At 37.0% G+C, this 20,508-nt stretch overlaps 1 protein-coding gene across 4 annotated transcripts in view; it reads left to right on the forward strand.

Moving 5' to 3' along the window:
• Positions 1-20,508, forward strand: part of THSD7B (thrombospondin type 1 domain containing 7B) — an 802,394-nt gene that overhangs the window by 445,287 nt on the left and 336,599 nt on the right. For all 4 annotated transcript variants that reach the window (XM_074335732.1, XM_074335728.1, XM_019752567.2 and 1 more), the window contains 2 exons: positions 12,034-12,163; positions 15,547-15,650. In XM_074335732.1, coding sequence (XP_074191833.1) covers positions 12,034-12,163; positions 15,547-15,650 — 234 coding nt within the window. The remainder of the gene's footprint in view (positions 1-12,033; positions 12,164-15,546; positions 15,651-20,508) is intronic.

Raw genomic sequence — 20,508 nt, forward strand, 5'->3', positions numbered from 1 at the left:
AGACTGGCAGCAGACCACCAAACAATGACCATGACCAAGTTTGGCTTTGGGAAGTGCTTTGGAGCTTCTTCTCAGTCCAACCACTGAGCTGGTCATCGCCAGTTGTCATACAAAATCCACTTTTCATTGCATGTCACAATCCGATTGGGAAATGGTTTGTTTTTTTTGCGTAGATAAGAGAAGATGACACTTCAAAACAACAATTTTTTTGATTTGCAGTCCGCTCATGAGGCACACACTTATCAAGCTTTTTCACCTTTCCAATTTGCTTCAAATGCCAAGTGACTGTAGAATGGTCAATGTTGAGTTCTTTGGCAACTTCTCGATAGTTATAAGAGGATCAGCTTCGATGATTGCTCTCAATTTGTCGTTGTCAGCTTCTGATGGACGGCCTCTATGTTCCTCATTTCAAGGCTCTCATCTCCTCTGCAAAACTTCTTGAACCACCACTGCACTGTACGTGCATTAGCAGTTCCTGGGCCACATGCGTTGTTGATGTTGCGAGTTGTCTTCACAGCTTTACAACCCATTTTGAACTCAAATAAGAAAATTGCTCTAATTTGCTTTTTGTCTAACATCATTTCCATAGTCTAAAATAAATGTAAAATAAACAGCAAGTAATAAGGCATTACCAAAAAAACATAAAGCGAGAAATGCACATTAAAATGATGTATAACATCACCACATATATTTAAAAATGTATTCCAATATCAAATGGCAAATTTCAACAATGCAAAAACCTCAGTTACTTTTGCACCATCCTTCCCCCCAACCTCTTTCATGTTCTTGCTCAAATATGCCCTGCTCATTGAGGCTTTTTAAGTTTAAAATAACTGTTCCCCATCCCCCACCACACACACACACACACACACACACACACACACACACACACACCCTTGTATTCCTATCTACATTTTTTTGCACAGCATTTAAATCCCCAATGAAACACTAAATATTTGACATTTGTTTTTCAATTGTCTTTATCCCTCTACTAGAATGTAAAGTCCATGAGGATAGGAATAATGGTTTTTCTATTGTTGTGCTTTGTTCTCAATTTCTAGAACAGTGTCTCCTCTTTAGAGAATTTCATTATTCTTTTACCAGAACAATCCAGAACACCTTATAGACAGTTATGTCTTGGGTTTTTTTCTTCCAAATAGAGTGGTGGGAATTTTAGCTTCACATATATTAATTAACAGAGGCATTTGGTTAGGAAATCTCTGGGTGACATTTTTTTTTCTTCTTCTTTGTTTTTGTTTGTTTGTTTTTTCCTGATCCTTCTAGGTTGAAAACCAAGACACCCAAGCACTCCCACTCTTTCTCTCTGTCAGAGTAGGATTTTTCATAATTCACATACCAAAGGATTCAGAGTGTGTGTGTGTGTGTGTGTGTGTGTGTGTGTGTGTGTTGTGTCACAAACCAAATCTTGCCCAATTCTCTGGTCCAGGCTTTGTCTCTTATTTCCTAATTTACCACATCTGTAAAAGCCAGGTCTCCCCATCAGCAATGGAGAGATTTTCCCAAAGGCCAGTACTCCAAAAATTTCTCTTAACTTCCTAATTTTTTCCCATGAATTTTAAAAAACATTTTTAAAACATTTCAAAGATAATTGCAAAGAACACAAAATGAAAAGGAATTGGAACCTATAGGACATATCAACGAAGTATAACCTAATGACAGTTGGGTATTTATATATATTTTAGGAAAGTTGGTCTTACTATTTCAAGTTATGATAGTGTTCCTAAGACTATGTTTAAAAAAAAAGCCCTTATGATTTATAAATCTATTCTGAAGTATTTACAGATGAAATGATATGATATCTGAATGTTCTTTGAAATATTTGGATGTGTGTGAATGGGAAATAGTATAGATGAAACAAGATTGGCCGTATAATTATTGCCGCTGATGGATGGATACATTGGGATTATTTGATATGTTAGAAAATTTCCAAAATTAAAAAGATAAACATTTTAAATTGAATGAAAAAACTAACTACTCCAGCATTCTAGTTTCTCTATGATAGCAGTTTCTCCAATGATATACTCTGCCTTATTGGTAGAAACAAATGTCTCCAACTTTCCATTCAAGAAAAAACAAATACTGGGGGTTCCAAAAAAGTATATACACATTTTAAGAGACTTTATCTATGGTCAAGCAGTAGTTCGCTATAATCAAAAGTGTCTGGATGCTGATGGTAACTACTTTGAGCACCTCTTGTAATTGCAGAAGTCAAACGTGACTTGTATTCATCTTTTGCTATTGGTATATATTGAATATTACAATTTTAATAGTTTTTTTCTGTCTTACAATATGTATTCATTTTCTTTTTGGCACCCTATGTAGGTGCCAAAAAGAGAAGGCTATAGATTCAGCTAATCTATAGCCTTTATCTAATTCATTTTGTAGAAGGCTATATATTCATCTAATCATGACTTTCACTCATAGGACCTTTTAGTTTATTCAACAATCATTTATTGTTGTCTACTAGGTTTTATGCACTATAATACGATCTAGAGATAGTTACTGTTTGGAGGCAGAGACAGACAAGAAGACAAGAGAAAGCAATGTAGATCTTTGTAGAGACACTGAAGCATGAGAAGAGAGCTGCTTGGCTAAGGGTGGGGTGGGAGAGGCTTCTTGGAAGATATGGCCCTCTGTTTCATCTCAAAGTAAGCATAGGCATTATCTAGATGAAGAGGGAGAAAAAATACACTTAACTCATAGCTCACACTAACCTGTCAACCAACTAATAATTTTACATACTCACCAGATACCAAACCTTGAACTAACTACTTTATATTGCATTATTCTTTTTTAGATTGTATATATATGTGTGTGTGTGTGTATATGTACATATGTGTGTATATATATACATATATATGTATATATGTACATATATATACATACATATATACACATATATACATATATGTGTGTATATATATATATATATATATATATATATATATATATATATGGGGTGGCAAAATGTATACATGACTTGTATTCATCTTTTGTTATTGGTATATATTGACTATTATAATTTTAATATAGTTTTTTCCTTTCTTAACATGTGTATTCATTTTGTTTGGCACCCTCTGTGTGTGTGTGTGTGTGTGTGTGTGTGTGTGTTTTATTCTTCAAAGGCCCAAAAACATTATTGTAATTACTTCCCTTTGAGGCACTAGAAGATAAGTAATCTTTCCATCATAGATCTGGGATTCCAGAATCACTGATTCTAAGAAGACATGTTATTACATGAACACTAAACCATAAAAGGAATTTCAAAAGCCAGTGACTTATGTTGATGTTGCAAAATAATGAAGACAGCAGAACAAGGAATAACATGTGTCTCTTGCAGAGAAAGGATAATTAAGAGTCTCTGTCTACATTGTACTAAAATTTATAGTTAAAAATTAAAAGCTTTACAGAGTTTTTTTTTTCCTTTTAACTTATTTTTTACTACCATCCCTCAAACAAAAACTAGTATCACAAGTATTACTAATGTCTGAGTGACTCCCTGCACTTATATGCAAGTAAACCAGTTTTTACATGTAGACGTATTTTGGAAGGGATATTGCAACAAGTTGTAGAAACCAGGATTTATGTGGTTGAGCCATAGTGAGAAATGGTGCGTTTAGAACACAGCTAGCTCTGTACAGTAAATGTTCAGGCGCTATCCTATAAGAAAAATGGAGGATCTGAAGTTCCTAGCTGTGCATTCCTGAGTTGTGTCCTCAATGTGCTATGTCACATAACATTGACCTGGAAACGCTTCTGTCCTCCAGCTGTCAGCACAATGCTAGGTATGAATAAGCATCCTTTTATGCCTATGAGGATATAATGCATTAATAGGTTATGGCAACATGGGTTATTTAAAAGGATTTTTCTAATATATAGTTCAGTATATATCCATGCTCAGTAGTGATGATAACATCTTGAGCTTGTATCCTAGATGACATCTGTGCCTTCCAAAGCCTGTTCATATACAGTACAATATGGTGTTGTAGTATATTTCAGTCTCAAGGCTGAAGGAGTGCAAAACATTAGGGAGCCCCGTAGCAGGCAGCCACGAGACATTTCATCTGCAAAAATGAAAAGGGGTCAGCCTAGGGAGGGGAAATGAATGCCTATCATTTCACACATATTGGCGTGAAGAAAAGACAACTGCTATTTGTCGTTATAAATTGTGTTGTTAACCTTCCTCGTTTATACTGTTTTCCCAGTTATACCCATTAGGTTGTGCTTAGCTAGAGGGCAGTTTGCATTTTTTAAATGTGTTGAGAGCAGTAATGATTTAGCTAGTGCTCATTTGTTTTCTATTGCTTGGTTAAGCATGTCATATCGCCTTTTTCCTGTTTTACATATTGCATGAATAAGAGGTGCTAGCTTTAAATGTGCTAAATCCATGGCCCTCTGCCCTAGAGAGTTTTAAACTATACCGGTGCTTGTGCCGCACCCACCAGACATTCTGATTTAAATGGTTTGGGTTTTGGGTGGCATTAAGAGTATATAAAAGCATTCCTTGAGATCTAATATGCAGCCATCGTTAAGTTCCAGATGTGTTGAGCAGACAGCAAGATTAACTATGGGTGACTTCAGTAGTGATATTTAGAGAAAGGAAGATCCAGTCTCAAAGAGTATCACTGTCTGGTAAGTTTAGCTCTCCAAACTGGAGATGTTCTAAAAGCAACAATGGTTGATGACAGGAAGTAGTGGAAATTGCACATACTCCCTGGAAATTAGAACTACTGCCTAGGCTTCAGGGAGTGTGTGGTACCTACCATAGAGAGACATTTTTTCTTTGCCTGGACTGCCATCCTAGATAGTTTCTGCAGATATAAGCATGAATTATTCCTTCTGAAATCTATGTTAAGGGCTTGCATACAAGAAATTTTAAGTTCAGGGGTGGCCGGGTGGCTCAGTTGGTTAGAGTGCGAGCTCGCAACAATAAGGTTGTTGGTTCCAGCATGGGATGGTGGGCTGTGCCTCCTGCAACTAAAGATTGAAAATGGTGACCGGACTTGGAGCTGAGCTGCGCCCTCCACAACTAGATTGAAGGACAACAACTTGGAACTGATGGGCCCTGGAGAAACACACTGTTCCTCAATATTCCCCAATAAAATGTATTAAAAAACAAAACAAAAAACAAAACAAAACAAAATTGTAGTAACCTGATTTAAAAAAAAAAAAAGAAATTTTAAGTTCAGTGGCTAATTACATATATTACATTTGCAAAATGCTTTAAATCCCATTTAATTAGGCATTCGTAATAGCTATTCTGTGAGTTGGCGCCACACATTACCCATATAGGACAAGCAAGAATATTGAAGCTCAGGAAGGTTAAGTGCATTGCCCAAGGTCATATAGCAACACCACAATGAGCTGGGATTAGAAATCAGAGCCCTGGAGGTCTTGTCTGTTGCCAGAGTCATCAGATTTGGTCATCAGAGTTGGACTCTGTTGCTAAGTGAATGATGATTATGAAAATTTAGGAAGACAGAATACGTTTTTGTCAGCAACATTTCAAAATGAAAGAAGTAGATAGATATCCTGGAGCCTATTTTCAATGTTCCTAGAAAATTTAGCAGAAAAGCTTTGGAATTCTGTGGAATTTCAGGTGTATATCGATAGGCTCCTTGTTCATTTTGAAGTCCTTAGCAGTCTAGGCTGGGAGGGAGTTGTGGGGGAGGAGACTGCTCCAGACGTACCTACTCTATGGAACATCAAGATAAACAGGAAGGAAGTATATGGAAACTTCCTACTCATAGTTCTTCTAGGGTATTACATTTTCACCACTTAAGCCCTCAATGTCTCCTTGAACTGAGGGAGTGCATACAGGATTGACACCATTCGTATAATAAAGATTTTATTATAATTTCTGAATACTTATAAAACTATGGAGGACTTCTACAGAATTATCCATCTATTCAGTTTCACTTCTGCTTCCCTGGGAGATTTAATAATGCATGTATGTTTCAGTATAACACACAGCACCTAGATGCTTCTCCTATGTGAGGAGACACCTGATAAATATTTATCAACAATGACAACACTGTATGTGGTAAGGGCTTCCCTCTGAGAACTCAGAGCCACAGTATCTGTTTCTCCAAATTTAAGTGGGAGATAGCTGGACTCCTGGTTAACCTGGTTTTGTACCTTTTCTCAAAAGTAAATCAACTCTGTTTGAATCTCAATAATGGTTGTGAATAAACTAGAAAGGGGTGTTGTGTATAATTAGTCAGTAGAGAAAATGTACTTTTCAGGGGGTTTAATATTAAAGAAACTCAGGCTGCCTAACTTCATACTGCAATCTCTGTCTGTATGAAAAATTGACTTAGAAACAGACTTCTTAATGAACAGTTGGAAGTTTTGCCAAGGGACAGTTGTGTGCTCCTCATATTCATGCTCCCCTTTGAGTATTATAAACACCAGTTCTCTTCAGTTACATATTAATAGCATTTATTTGTGATGTTTCTCTCATAACAACATATATAAAGTAGCTCCCGCCAATTATTTTGAGGTAAGCCCTATACTCTCTTTCCTTTTAATTTTTAATTTAATGATTCATGTGCTTGGGGCACACGACAATCTTCTCTGGATGCACGGACTGCTATCTCAGGCAGAATTCTGTGGTAAGCAGGTAAGCAGTCAAGAGTCCCAGTAATCTGATTGAACAGATAATTTTAAGAACAGTAGTGTAATCTACTTTTTCTACACATTTCAAATGCAACTTGATGCCGCAGTGAGAAACAAAATGTGCATGTTTATTATGTTCACATGGGGCGATGGGCTTTTTCTGATGGGTCATATAATTTTTCATACAAACTAAGGCTCTTCCGAAAGTGAATGGATGAGCTATTTATGTTTAAGGCAGGATAACAGGCATTGATGAGGACTTCCTGAGCCAACAGGAGGTTTGATCACCTATGCATTCCTCTCCAATGATACGAAGAGATGGTTGGCCCTAATTGCTGTGCAATTGTGGTTTAATTTACCAGGACAATGGCATGATTTTGAAGCCATTCATGATCGCCTATATGCTCAGAACATAGATTGACCTAGCACTGAATAGAAGCCTAGTTTGTCACATTTTTCTTTAGATTAGAAACAGCCTCGACTGTTTAAGATTTTCTTCTACTATTTTTTAAAGTCTTTCTTCTCTCCTTCTCTCATGAACTCGTATTATGCTAGACAAGACTCCCTGTACCTGGCATTCTGTACCTGCTTCACATGCAGTGTTTCATTTAATTCTTGCAACAATCATGTGAAATAGAAACTTTCATTTGGCCTGTTTTAAAGCCAAGGAAGCCGAGGGTTAGCACGATTAAAGGAAATGCCTGAAGTCTAAAACACACTAGGATTATAACAAACCCAGGAAATGTTTAATGTGTGATTGTTTATATGATATGAATCTTAAATATCATTAGTGCCATCCTTTTGCTTCAAGATCAGTTAGAGGAGACTCATCAGCAGATTTAGTTTTGTTTAAAGATGACCTGGAAGTGTAAGTGACAAGGAGGAAAGAGACAGAGCACCAGGTGAGAACCAAGAGTTACAAGGCAATCAGCCTAGAAGACAATTGGTGCCATGAAGCAGGATGAGTCATTGAGATCTATTAGACTTGTTAGTTACTAACGTAACAGAGATATTTGAGAAACAAGGGAAAGGTGGAGAGGTCATATATTTCTTTTTAAATCTACCATCAGAATTCTGCAGATCAGTGTCGGAATAAGCGCCATGCATTCCTTTTACATAGCCATCCTTTGTCTGCTTTGTACATCCATTGGTGTCATCTCCAACCCCGCCTCTCCTGTCAGCTGTGCTCAAGTTCACCATTCTCCACATGCTCTCTTTAATTCTCTCCAGATGCTCACATTTCAAATCAATTGGAAACTTAGGGGGTGAATTCTTTACTTCAAATCATTATCAAATAACTATGGCACCAGGGCTCAATACTCATGATTCTTTAGGGCAATGTGATGCGCCCCAGCTCACCTGGCCATGAATCACCCAGCGGTACTACATACTGATTTTCTCCACCTATGCTACCATCTTTCCAGGAAAGACTGGTAGACTTTCACCCAGAATCTATAAATGTTCTTCCATGTTTGTAGCCCACTCATGTATTTCTTGTTATAGTTCTTGATCTTTAAGTTGCCATTTTTTGAAGTGTTACTTCTTTCGTCTACAGTTAACAACAAATTTAATTATGCCTCTTGACTTAGTAATGATAAAATACATATAAGTCAATATTGCATTTAGACTAGTTTATTAGCTGTAATCATGTTTGAGCAGTAGTTTATGTTTGCGAACAGGCACTTTAATTTTGTTATTTGTTCATAGACCTAAAGAGGTTGAAAGCATCATTCACAAAGCCACACAGATATTGTTTTATTGACACTTGAAGTTTTCTGCCAACAGGGTGCTATTGAAGAGTTTATTAGAAAGGAAGATTTATCCCTTAGGAATAACAGAGGATCTGTGATTTGGACCAGTCCCTGGAATGCTCCTCTCTTTCTCTTCTTCTTACCATGAGGTTTCTTTTGTGGAAAATATCATGGGTTTTGATGTCTATTTAGCTGCAGTTTTAATCCTAGCTAGGTGACTGTCAAATTTTCTCTTCCTCCCCCCATTTTCTTATCTGTAAAATGGGTATAATAATAATACTAATAATGCCAACCTCTTAAAGTGTTGTAATAATAAAATGAAATATCATATGCAAAATGCCCAGAAGTGAAGTTGATGTAGATTAAGGTAATAATTTCTGGAAACGTATAACACATTTGACATATATATGTGATACACATGTCTTCCTCCTGCAAAGTCACTGTCTTCCCCTCCTCTACCTTGACCTGAATATCTATAGGGCATGATAATTGATGTAACTATTTTCCCGAAACTTTGAATTATTTGACCTAGAATCATACCATAAAGCAGAATACCTCAGTGTGTGAGTGTGTGCTGTGCATGTGTTTATGTGTTATGGTGTGTGCGTGTGTGTGTGCAGGCAATTGAAGGAAGAGGCATTGGTCATGTTCTCCTCTCTCAGTGTGAGGTAAAGCCATCCCCTTTATTTTTTTCTGTTGTCTTTAGTCTTCATTTCCTGTCTCCTAAAATAACTTGGCCAACACACACACACACACACACACACACACACACACACACACACACACTCATACTCATGTGTGCATCCTAAAAGTAAACAATAATTTTCAGAGTAAGCACATTGTAATTGAAATTAACTGACAGTGGGGAAAGAGTCTTTCTTCCCAAAGGCGTAATTAGTTACAAAATCATCCCCATCCAAATGAAGATAGCGTTAATATTATTATGCACAACTGTTTTAATTACATTTTCTTTTTAGTCTTCTTTTACTGTACTGCTTACAGAGCTTTAACTACATTTTAAAAGGAACCAACTATAGCATTCCTCTCTGTGAAATACTTAGGTAACAAGTCTCCTTTGACTTTATAAGCATTTCCTGACAGGAAAAAGTTTTCTCACTCAAATGGGGAAACTGGAGCCAATGATCAAGAGGACCACTGATACACTCCTTCTCTGGTCGGCTCCCTTGGTGCAGAGCCCGTTAAAGAAGGGCACAAAAAGGGAGCAGATGGAACATATGGATATACTGTGTTTCCCTGAAAATAAGACCAGGTCTTATGTTAAGGTTTGCTCCAAAAGACGCATTAGAGCTTATGTTCAGAGGATGTCATCCTGAAAAATCATGCTAGGGCTTATTTTCCGATTAGGTCTTATTTTCGGGGAAACATGGTTATGTTCTTAACTTGCAGTTCAAGATCATGAAATGTACAAATGTGTCGGTCTCCCTTCCTTTCCTTAATCTCATTAAAATGGTAGAAATTAATTTTAAAAATCCAAATTCTTTTAATGGGGTAAGAAAGAGGGGGGCTATCAGTAGATGAGCGATCCAAACTCATTTATGTAAGACTTCAAATGGACCAAGACTGAAGAGTAGAGAAACTGATGACATCACACAAGCCATCACCTAACTTAGCAGGAATGTGGGTGGCAGTAGATGAGGAAGCCATCTACCCAGGAAGATTCTTTAGAACATTGGTGGCTGGTCTGATGGAAGACAGGAGTGAGCAGTGGGACAAAAAAAATAAAAAATAAAAGGTTATTTAGAGCCTTTGAATAACAAGTAGATACATAGAAATAATGATATAATTATAAAAATTGAAAGGTGGTGTAAATTCTCATCAATTATAGCAGAGAGTCGATAGAAAATGTCTAAAGTTAATAAATCAAGACGTAATGACATAATATTATTTATAGATTTACAGATAACCACAGAAGAACTAAATACAGAAATAGTTCATAATGTTTGGGGAGGAGGACAGGGAATGATTGCAGGTCAGTTGCTGCTCATCTTTATGTAATAATGATTTTTTAAAAACCATGTGAATAAATAATTTTAATAAAAGCTCCTTTTTTTTTCCTTTTGTTTCACTCCACTTAGTTTACTGGCTTTCTAAAACTTTTCTTCTTAACACGGTTGGTTAGGTCCATTATCTGTCCCAAACCAACAAAATAACTCCATTTTCTCTACAATCCTCTTCTCTCCATTTTTTATAACTCCCACATGTGTACGCACACAAGGCATACACACACATTTGCCTTCTGAATGCAGTTACATGTCATTCTCTGTAAACCCCGTTCACCCTTATGTCTCAGTGCCTTTTCTCAAACCATTTCCTTGGCCTGAAATGGCTTCAGCATATTCTTTCCTATTTAGCCTTCACATCCCAGAATAAGTTCTGCCTCCTCCATCATCTGTCTTTGCTTTCCAGAGACACAAATGATTATGCTTTATTCTATATCCTCCTGATACTATACCACTGTCTGACACTTCTTGCTCTACAATGACTCATAAGTAGTTGTATATCTAGCTGTCCCCTTTCTATTTAATTGTAAATTCAAGTATTTGTATCTTCATACCTAACGCAATGTGATTCACATACCGTGTTTCCCCAAAAATAAGACCTAGCCAGACCATCAGTTCTAATGCGTCTTTTGGAGCAAAAATTAATGTAAGACTCAGTCTTATTTTACTATAAGACCAGGTCTTATAATATAATATAATATAATATAATATAATATAATATAATATAATGTAATGTAATATAATAATGTAATATAATATAGTATAATATAATACCGGGTATAATATGATGTAATATAATATCCGGTCTTACATTAATTTTTGCTCCAAAAGACGCATTAGAGCTGATGGTCTGGCTAGGTTTATTTTCAGGGAAACAGGATAGTAATTGAAATGGTTGCTAACCACTATAGCTATAATTGATTGTTGATTCACAAGGCATATAAAGATTACAAAATGAATGGCCCCAACACATTAAAGTGAACTTCAGCTGTCTTTTTATCAAGATGCCTGTTAAGACTTCTGCTTCTTAGTAATACCATGAAATAGACAATATTCGGTCACAATTTAGTGCCTCTTTCCTAAATTTCAATTGTATGCATACTGTCTCAGGTTATGAGGAATAAGAAATCTACTAAACTAATACTCATAAATATGTTACTAATGCAGTAATTTTTTATGAGCGTTTGCATTGTAAAAAGTAGCCTAAAGAGGGAAATGCCTTGCCCGAGAGAGTGATTTGCTACCAGTAAAACTCTAGGCCCCCAGCTGTTGTTTTGAGATGAAAGAGGGCTTCTGGGGCCTCTCAGATTATGCTATTTAACTCTTCTGCCATAGGCAATTTGGATTCATTTCAAACATATTAAGACCGTGGCAAACAACCTTAGCGTATTAGAACACATAGATTTGAAATCACAATTATTAAGTGTAAAGTATCTATCTTTAGAAGTATGATTGAGTATTAACCCCTGGTCTTTGCTTTTAATTCTCATTTTCCAGGTAGTCTTTCCACATGTTCTTACCTCACTTCTTTTTTTTTTTTTTTTCCAATTGCTACCTAACTGTGGATATTTTTCTGCATCCACATAAAAGGGCATTATAATTTTATTTTTTCTTTACTTCAGGAAATGCTACAATAAAACAGTCTCGATACAGAATTATCATCCAAGAAGCAATCAATGGAGGCCAAGGATGCCCAGATACCTTATTTGAAGAGCGAGAATGTGAAGATGTCTCATTGTGCCCTATGTATCGGTAATTAATTACCTCTTCAAATAATTATTAGAATTTAATATAAATTAATATACAGTTGTTTAGTGAGAAACAAGACAAGGTAATGTTTATTTTCAAATACCCCTATGCTTCCCCCTCTTATTTGGAATATATTTTGAGTGAGTAAAGAATATGAAAGTCTAATTAACAGGAAAGAAGAAGCAAATATATATTGAATATAAGTGAGTTTCTGGAGTTCTGCCACTCAGGCAATCAATTTTCAGGATCAAGATCCAAAGAGATTCGGGATGAGGTCTTTACCTGAAAGACCTCAGGTATTGAGACCTTTTTTGGTTCTCAATTTGAACAATATACACTATAACAAGCTATGTTCACATAACTTTTTAAAAAAATGTCTATTTTTGAAAAGAAAGTTTAACCTATGGATATTTATTTATTTATTTATTTATTTTTAGACAATGAGTAATTTTTCAACTATATGTTACCTATATGTTCCTTTTTGGCAGGTTGGTGATTATTATTTATATAAACAACACCTGAGGTTTGTGTGTTTAGTCATAAACTTCCACTTTTTTAACACTAGATATAAACATTGCTTTAAAGGACATCTGGATTAAATTCACTGTTGAGTTTTACTGATTTATGAAAAACCCATGGTCTTAAAACGCATGTAGTTATCAGGGCACTTAAAAATGCCTTTGGCAAAAATACCTAGTATCTATCCAGATTACTTGAGAAGCCATGAAATTCAAAAGCTAATTTACTCAGGAAAATACATGTTCTTTTTAAAGAAAACTCCTCAGACTAGATAAAGTTTAGGGTGTCATTGAAGAAATCTAAATTACTATTGATTTTTTCATTCTTTTATTCCCATTGTTTCTGTAAGATAACCAATTTGGGGAGGATGTAGATAAACACTGGGAACATGTCCAGACTAGTGCTTTTTCCTTATTAGACACAAGACCATTGTGGAAACAGTGTCCATATTCATACTTTTGTGCCATGTGTATAAATATTGAAACTTCTGATCCCAGAAGAGCTCTCAGGGATAGTAGCCAGTTGGAAAAATTAGACAAACCAAATATTATTAGACATTTTTATGAACCCAGGGCTATTATAATCAGAGAAAATCTTAGAAACTATTAGTGAGCCTCTTCGTTTCTTTTGTCCACTCTCATTACTGTCTTGCTGCACTGCAATTTAGCCACTCGTGTTTGAACTAGTTTCCATCATTGATCTCCTGCCATTTTCCCCAGAAATCAGTTCCTCTGTGTATGGATCGGATCATTTTATCATTTCTACTGATGTGTACTTCAATATACGTCCAAGTTATCAGCATGATGCTCCACTCTTTAGTAAAACATCCTTGAATTTGGAGTAATAGGGTCCCAACTTAGGTTTTACTTTCTCCCTCATTGATATGTTAGGGAGACACATTAATGTCGACCTTTATCACTAGCTTGTGATTCTTCATTTTGACTCCATTAAGGTAGCGTAGTCACACATTTAGCCAATTAAATCAGAATCAAATGTCTATAGAAGTTTTTCTGTGAATATGAACATCTCCCAACATGTTAAGTTAGTAAGTAAAAGGGAAGACAACGCGAGCGAGTGTACTTATGTAGAACTGGCAAAGCGGTCTATGGCATCCAAGGATTTAGGGCTGACAACAGCACCGCCCTAATTTATGCAATCTCAGACATGTCACTTAACCTCTCTGAGTCCAAGTGTATCATCCCAACACTGGGAACTTAACAAGAGAATCCTGAAAATCCCCTTCTTCTATTTCAGTCTATGCAGAACACTCAACTCGATTGAATTCCTTGGTCTCATTTGGGTCTAGAAAGCCCAGGTATTTTTAAGGGATCTGAGTGAATGGCGTGTCCTAGTTGAAAAATTGGACTAAAACTCTTTATCATTTTAGTTTCTGTGTTTTGGAATTATACTGAATGAGTCTATGCATATACAAAGTAAATTTAGAACTACTTAAAATTCATAGGTGATTTATTTAAATATGACAGGTTTTTCTAGTGAGTGCTTTCCTGATTTCTCCCCAGTTCTTCCCAATATGGAAGCCACTTGAATGAGGCCAATGATATATTCTTTTCACTTTTACAATTTAATGTGCTTTGCTTGATGTTGCAAGATTATCTGTATCTCTCCCTTAAGAGCACCTTTGTCTAACTTACCTCCACTTGCCCACGAAACCTGAGACTTACTTCATCTAAAGCGGGGAGAGAACGTGTAAGTGCTGATATCCATGGCTGGCTGTGCTAAGTAATCTCCAAGAACTATAACCAGCTATGTTCACATAACTAAAACAGTCCTTTAAAATGACTTTCCCTGAAAAAAGGAGGTCTGCTCTATGTTCTGGTATACATTTATTTCTTTTTCTAAGACTTTTATTATTATTATTGTAAAAAAAACACATAACATAACATTACTATCTTAACCATTTTTAAGTGTACATTACAGTAGTGTTAATTACATTTCATTGTTGTACAACAAATCTCTAGAACTTTTGAATCTTGCAAGATGGGGCAATGATATTTTACTTCATGCTTCTGTTTAATTCTTTAAAGTAGCATCTCTTACCAGAGGCATTGGCTTGTATGAAAAAGTATAAAAATATACTAAGCAAAGGAGAAGAATCGGTGGTTTCACTTAAGGTTTAGGTTTTGGGGAACAAGTTTAAAGATATAAGCCACAGTCTGTCGTCTGGGTCATAAAAATAGAGTTTGTTGACCTACGAAAGGAAAAAATGAGGAAAACCAGAAGGTGTTCTTAGAGACTTTCCTCAGAGGAATAGCAATATCAGTCATTTATCAGTGGTAGATTAATCCTCTTTTTAAGATGAACTGTTCCATAGAGGTACCTGTGCCTCCCCTGCTTCCCTTTTACAGTACAACCTAATGAGTTGTTTGAGGTACTTCAAAGTGCTAGGAAACACCTTTTAAAAAACGGGAAGCAGAAAATCACATGTGAAGGTTTACACCTGAAACTTTCAGAAGTTCAAACTTGGCTCGCTAATGCTCCAATGGGACATATGTGTTTTATCATTTTTTTGTAACAGTTTTAAGTTCATAAAGATCTAAGCCTTCTCAATTTGACCTGTGCTTCTAATGCTTTTTATTGCCACTTTGCTATATGAACTAAGATTTCTGTGCAAAGTGTCCACATTTGGAAAAAAAAAATGGAATTATGGCATTAGCCATGAATCCAAGGCAGAGTGAACTGTTATCTCTAGTGCATGCCAGGGTTCCATTTTATGGCATTGGTTTCAAATAGATTTTTATTTAGTTACTGTCTTTATGCTTTTGGATTTCAAATTTATCCATTTCAAGTATTTCTTCTGTATGTTTGTCATGATGAAATTTCTAGTTCTCTGTTTTTTGTAATCACAGGTGGAAGCCACAGAAATGGAGCCCCTGTATTTTAGTGCCAGAGTCTGTCCGGCAGGGAATAATGGGCACCGGTGAAGCCTGTGGAAAAGGGGTACAGACAAGAGGTAAGGGGATTTTAAAGGTTTTTCTACTTGAATGTAACAAAATTATGTTACCCCTATACACTGTTGATTCTGCTTATATTGGAATAAGTTGTCATATTATTAGATTATTTGTCAGAGATTGAATTTAAGTTCAGCATCAGTTAATGCTGATATTAGGCCATCTTTTAACCATAACCTCGTGTACCTAAGGGACTCTCACAATGTAAGCAAATATCAGTCCTTAGTCACTAGCATACCCTGATGCTGATGTTCCAAATGCATGTTGAATATTAGCGAAGGCATGAAGGATATGTCAGGTTTAGACCCAATAGTGTATTTTGTGCTAACATTTGTTGAATGGATGAAAGGGTAACTGAATTAAATGACTAATATTAGTAACCATGACTTAAACCTTATTGTTATACACACACACACATATACACACATACTTGCTTTTTGTTTATACATAATACATACAGGACTATCAAAATTTCTAGAAGGCATTGTGAACAGGCTTCTAGATTTGAGTAACAGTGTCTTTTATCATCAATATTTCAAGGTATGGCATACTGAAATCTCTGCAAAACACTCAGAGACTCATCAGACTGTTCACTTTTCTGTTTCATGTATAATCCAGGTGCTAGTGATATGAGGTTGGATAAGAAGTGCTTTAATCTTAAAATCTGACTACTTTGTTGCTGACGGGATGTGTGTAGCAAAATCAGACCTTGTGGGACCAACTGCATTACACTGGGTTCATAATTCTTCTAAAAGGCCTATTTAGAATGAAGAGTCTCTTCTGATTGTGTAGGTCATTGTCATTAGTCAGAGTCAGTCGTCCCAGCCAGCACAGGAACTTCCTGCCTTGTTGATTCAGAGGCATGAAGAGCCCAGCGTGGCCAGGTGGCAGTCTTAAATTCCAGCTCAGTGAAATCACTGCCCTGTCTCCTGGTGGAAACTTTCCTCTCCTTGGAATTAAGACCTGTGGGGTAGCAGAGCATAAGATCACAAGGGACAGAAAGCAAAAATTTTACTAGTGGATCACTATGGGTAATAATGAGTCATGTGTGTGTTACATGCCAGCGACACTGTTCCAACTCCTGGTGACTCTAGATGTCCACAATGTCCTGTCCCCAGCCCTGCTCAGTTCCTGTAGTCTCTTGCCTATGGCTTCTTTTATGGAGTCAATCCATCTCAAATGGTCTTCCTCTTTTCCTGCTGCTTTCTGTTTTTCCCAGTATTACTATATTTTCCAAAGAACCACCTCTCATGGTATGCCTGGAGAAGGACAGCTTCTGTTTTGTCATTTTTGCCTCCAGTGGTGTTTCAGGCTTAATTTGCTCTAGGACCCACTTGTTCATCTTTCTGGTGATCCAAGGTATCCATAGAAATCTCCTCCAACACCATATTTCAAATGAATCATTTGTTTCCAATCTTCTTTACTGTCCAATTTTGACACCCATACATACTAATCTGGATTATGAGGGTGTGGATGATCTTAGCTTTGGTCTCTAATGACTCATCTTTGCTCAAATGATGTTTCCTAATTCTTCCATTGCTGTCCTGTGATAGCTACGGGAGAAATAACACTGTATATCGGATGCTAAATCAGAGCATAGACAGCCTTCTGGAAAACCTTGCCTCAGCCCTGCAAAGTATCCCCAACTAGTTGGCCATAACTGAGTCTTAAAAAGACCTGTCCACCACTCTATCAAGCCACCTGCTTCAGGATAGAGGGGAACATGGGGAGACCTTTAAATTCCATGATCACGGGCCCACTGCCACACTTCATTTGCTATGAAGTGAGTTCCTTGGTCAGAAGCAATTCTGTGCAGAATACTCTGACGATGGATAAGGCATTCTGTAAGTCCACAGACGGTAATTTTGGCAGAAGCATTGCATGCAGGGAAGGCAAATCCATATCCAGAATAAGTATGTATTCCAGTAAGGACAAAACACTGCCCCTTCTATGATGGAAGTGTTCCACTGCAGTTAGAATGGTGCCATATTGGGGAATCTGTGTTGGTCCCTGCTGCTGGCAGATTGGGCACTCAGGGGAGAACACACCCAGTTTGACCTTGGTAAATGGAAGTCCATGTTTCTGATCCATTCCTGCCACCATGGCTACTTTGTTCATGAGCCCATTGGGTGATGCCAAGTATAACTGGGGAAAGAGGCTGGCTGTTATCCACAGAATGAGTAATCCCATACACTTAATTGTTAAAATCCTCTGCTGATTCACATGGGATATAAATGTGTTCACATTATTTTACCCATCCAGAGAGGTCTACCTGCATACCTCTTCCCTAAATTTCCTTGCCACCAATTTTCCAATTATGTTCCTTTTAAGACCCTGACTATCCAATAAAATCACTGACAACAGTCCATGAATCTGGCCATTTCTCCTTCCTAAATCAAAAGAGGCCCCACTAGATGCTGTTCCTATGTTGTGGTTGCAGGATGGGCCAGATGGAACAACTTACCTTTCACTTTAGAAGGGGTGTCTCAATATGCCCACATCACTGGACCTCTAGAAATTTCATTGAAGTAGAAGGCCCCTGAATGTTTTCAAATATATTTTTTACCCTTGGATATGAAAATGTCTTATCATCAAAATGCTTAGAATACTTGCTACTTTTTGCTCACTGGGTCCAATCAGCATAATGTCATCAATGTAATGAGTGAGTGTGATATTTTGTTGAAGGAAAAAACTGACCAATTTACCCACACACTAAATTATGAAATAGGACTGGAGAATTGCTATGCCCCTGAAGGGGGGCAGTGAATGAATATTGCTGGACTTGCCAGCTAAAAGCAAACTGCTTTTGGTGGGCCTTATTATCTTCAAATATGATAATACTTGGAGCTAAGGTTTCAACATGACTTTTGGGGGTTCACATTCAGTTCATAACAATTACACTTTGGAAATGATGTCCATGTCGGAACATTAATAGATTGGCAAGGTTGTTTGGTTGATGGCTGCTAGGAGGCTATACAGTTGGTGACTGTGTAAATTACAAGAAGGGATCACTTTCTAAAATCAACAAGACCTTTGCCTACTTTCTCCTACAATATTGTTACAAAATATCTCGATCAACAATATGTACATGAAGGAAATTCTTTAAAAATGGCACCTTTGTGGGGTGTAAAACTGTATCCTGACCTGGACTTTGACACTGCGATACCAGAGTATCATAATGGTTGGTTTTCATTACAAAACAATATAGTAAATTCTCCAGAGACATTGCTTCCAAATTATGGAGAATCTTATCACATAAATGGGAAATTATGTTATTTGTCTTAAAAGAATTCTACTTTGGATTTCAAATAAAATAGGTTCTAGCTGGAGGCCTGATAGTCCTTTAGGCAAGTGACTGACTTGAGTTTTCCCCAAATTAGACACCAACATTAGAGAATTCCTAATATTTAGTGGTTGGGAAATTTGCACTTTTTAAGTAGTAGAATAAATGTCCGATTTCAAGGTAGTGGATCAAAGGCATTTCTACTACCATCTTTTCTCTAAAATTACTTTGAAACCATCAAGGAAACAGTAACACAAAATGTATCTCATGAGATCTCCTTCATCAAATTGCTCCAAAAAACAAGAAGCACGACAGTAAACTCATCTTCAAGTACATAAGGAGCCATCTGTAACCTCAAACACAATGTACGATGTAGAATGTGAGTGGAAATATGGTACAGTACTTCACAGAACACCACGGTACCTAAGTGTTTTGGGGTAAAAGTATGGGGGCTGAAGGGAAATAAGTGATTTGGTCTTGACACCTCTATAAAGGCACCATGTTCTGCCAAAGGAAATATGCAAGGGTGTTTGTGTGTGTGTGTGTGCGAGTGTGTGTGTGTGTGTGTGTGTGTGTTTATTATGTGTGTGTATATTGGGAGTGGGAGGAAAAAACAGGGGGCTTTGAAAGTCTGAGTAAAGATCAGTGAGTACTCCTCTGCCTCAGTTCCCCGCTTTTACCCAGTATAGTCAGTTTCCTACCTCTTTCTGTTCTTGAAGGAGCCTGAAGGTTTATTCTCTGGGGATATGAAACCAGAAGAGCTGTGCACTTTGGCCAGGCAGAGGAGGGTAGATGAGGGGCTGGCTCAAATAAGGAGGACCAAGGAAAGTCTGGATTGAGAGCCCCTCAGTTCCCTTCTTCCCCCTCTGTAGCATGCTGGTCTGTTGGCTTTTATAGTTCTTAATCCCATGGAAGCCCTATCAATCTGGAAATACTTTACACTTAAATTTCTTTTTGAGGATGTTTTGAATCACAGAGGAAGCATGCCTTCAGACCACAAAGTCTTAGAAAGGCCAGCTTGGGGTTACAAATACAGGAGATTCTTTCCCCCCTCATAATCCAATTTAAGTTTTAGTCATGCAAGTGGCCTTGCTCAAATGTTTCACTTGACAAGTTTATTTCTAGTTCACCCTTACAAGGAGGGCCAGGCTTTGTGGTCATCAGTCCTGGTATAGGGCCTTTTATGAGATTCTCCATCACAGGCCATGCAAGTAGAAACTTGCATCTCTAAGACTTGATAGAAACCCTCAGAATGAAAGTTGTCTTACCTTGCATCCCGAGCTTTTACTTTGTTTTGTGCTTTATGGGTTTCTTTCTTTTGGGCTAGCCCAGCAATACATGTAGAAGATATAAATTTTATCCATCTTTTTTCTTTTTTTAGGAAAGGTCTTTCATGATGTCTAAGCCATTATACTGCCAAAAACAGAAGTGCCCCCTTGTTTTACCTTATTATATTTATATTGCTGACCTAGTTAATTGATGTACAGTAAGAATATATTGAAGAATATATTTGTGTAATACACTTCTAATCAAAAAACAAGAAAAAGAAAAAAAAGGACAGGTGAGATTATAGCTGT

This window comes from Rhinolophus sinicus, linkage group LG01, assembly GCF_036562045.2.
Source record: "Rhinolophus sinicus isolate RSC01 linkage group LG01, ASM3656204v1, whole genome shotgun sequence".
Taxonomy (NCBI): domain Eukaryota; kingdom Metazoa; phylum Chordata; class Mammalia; order Chiroptera; family Rhinolophidae; genus Rhinolophus; species Rhinolophus sinicus.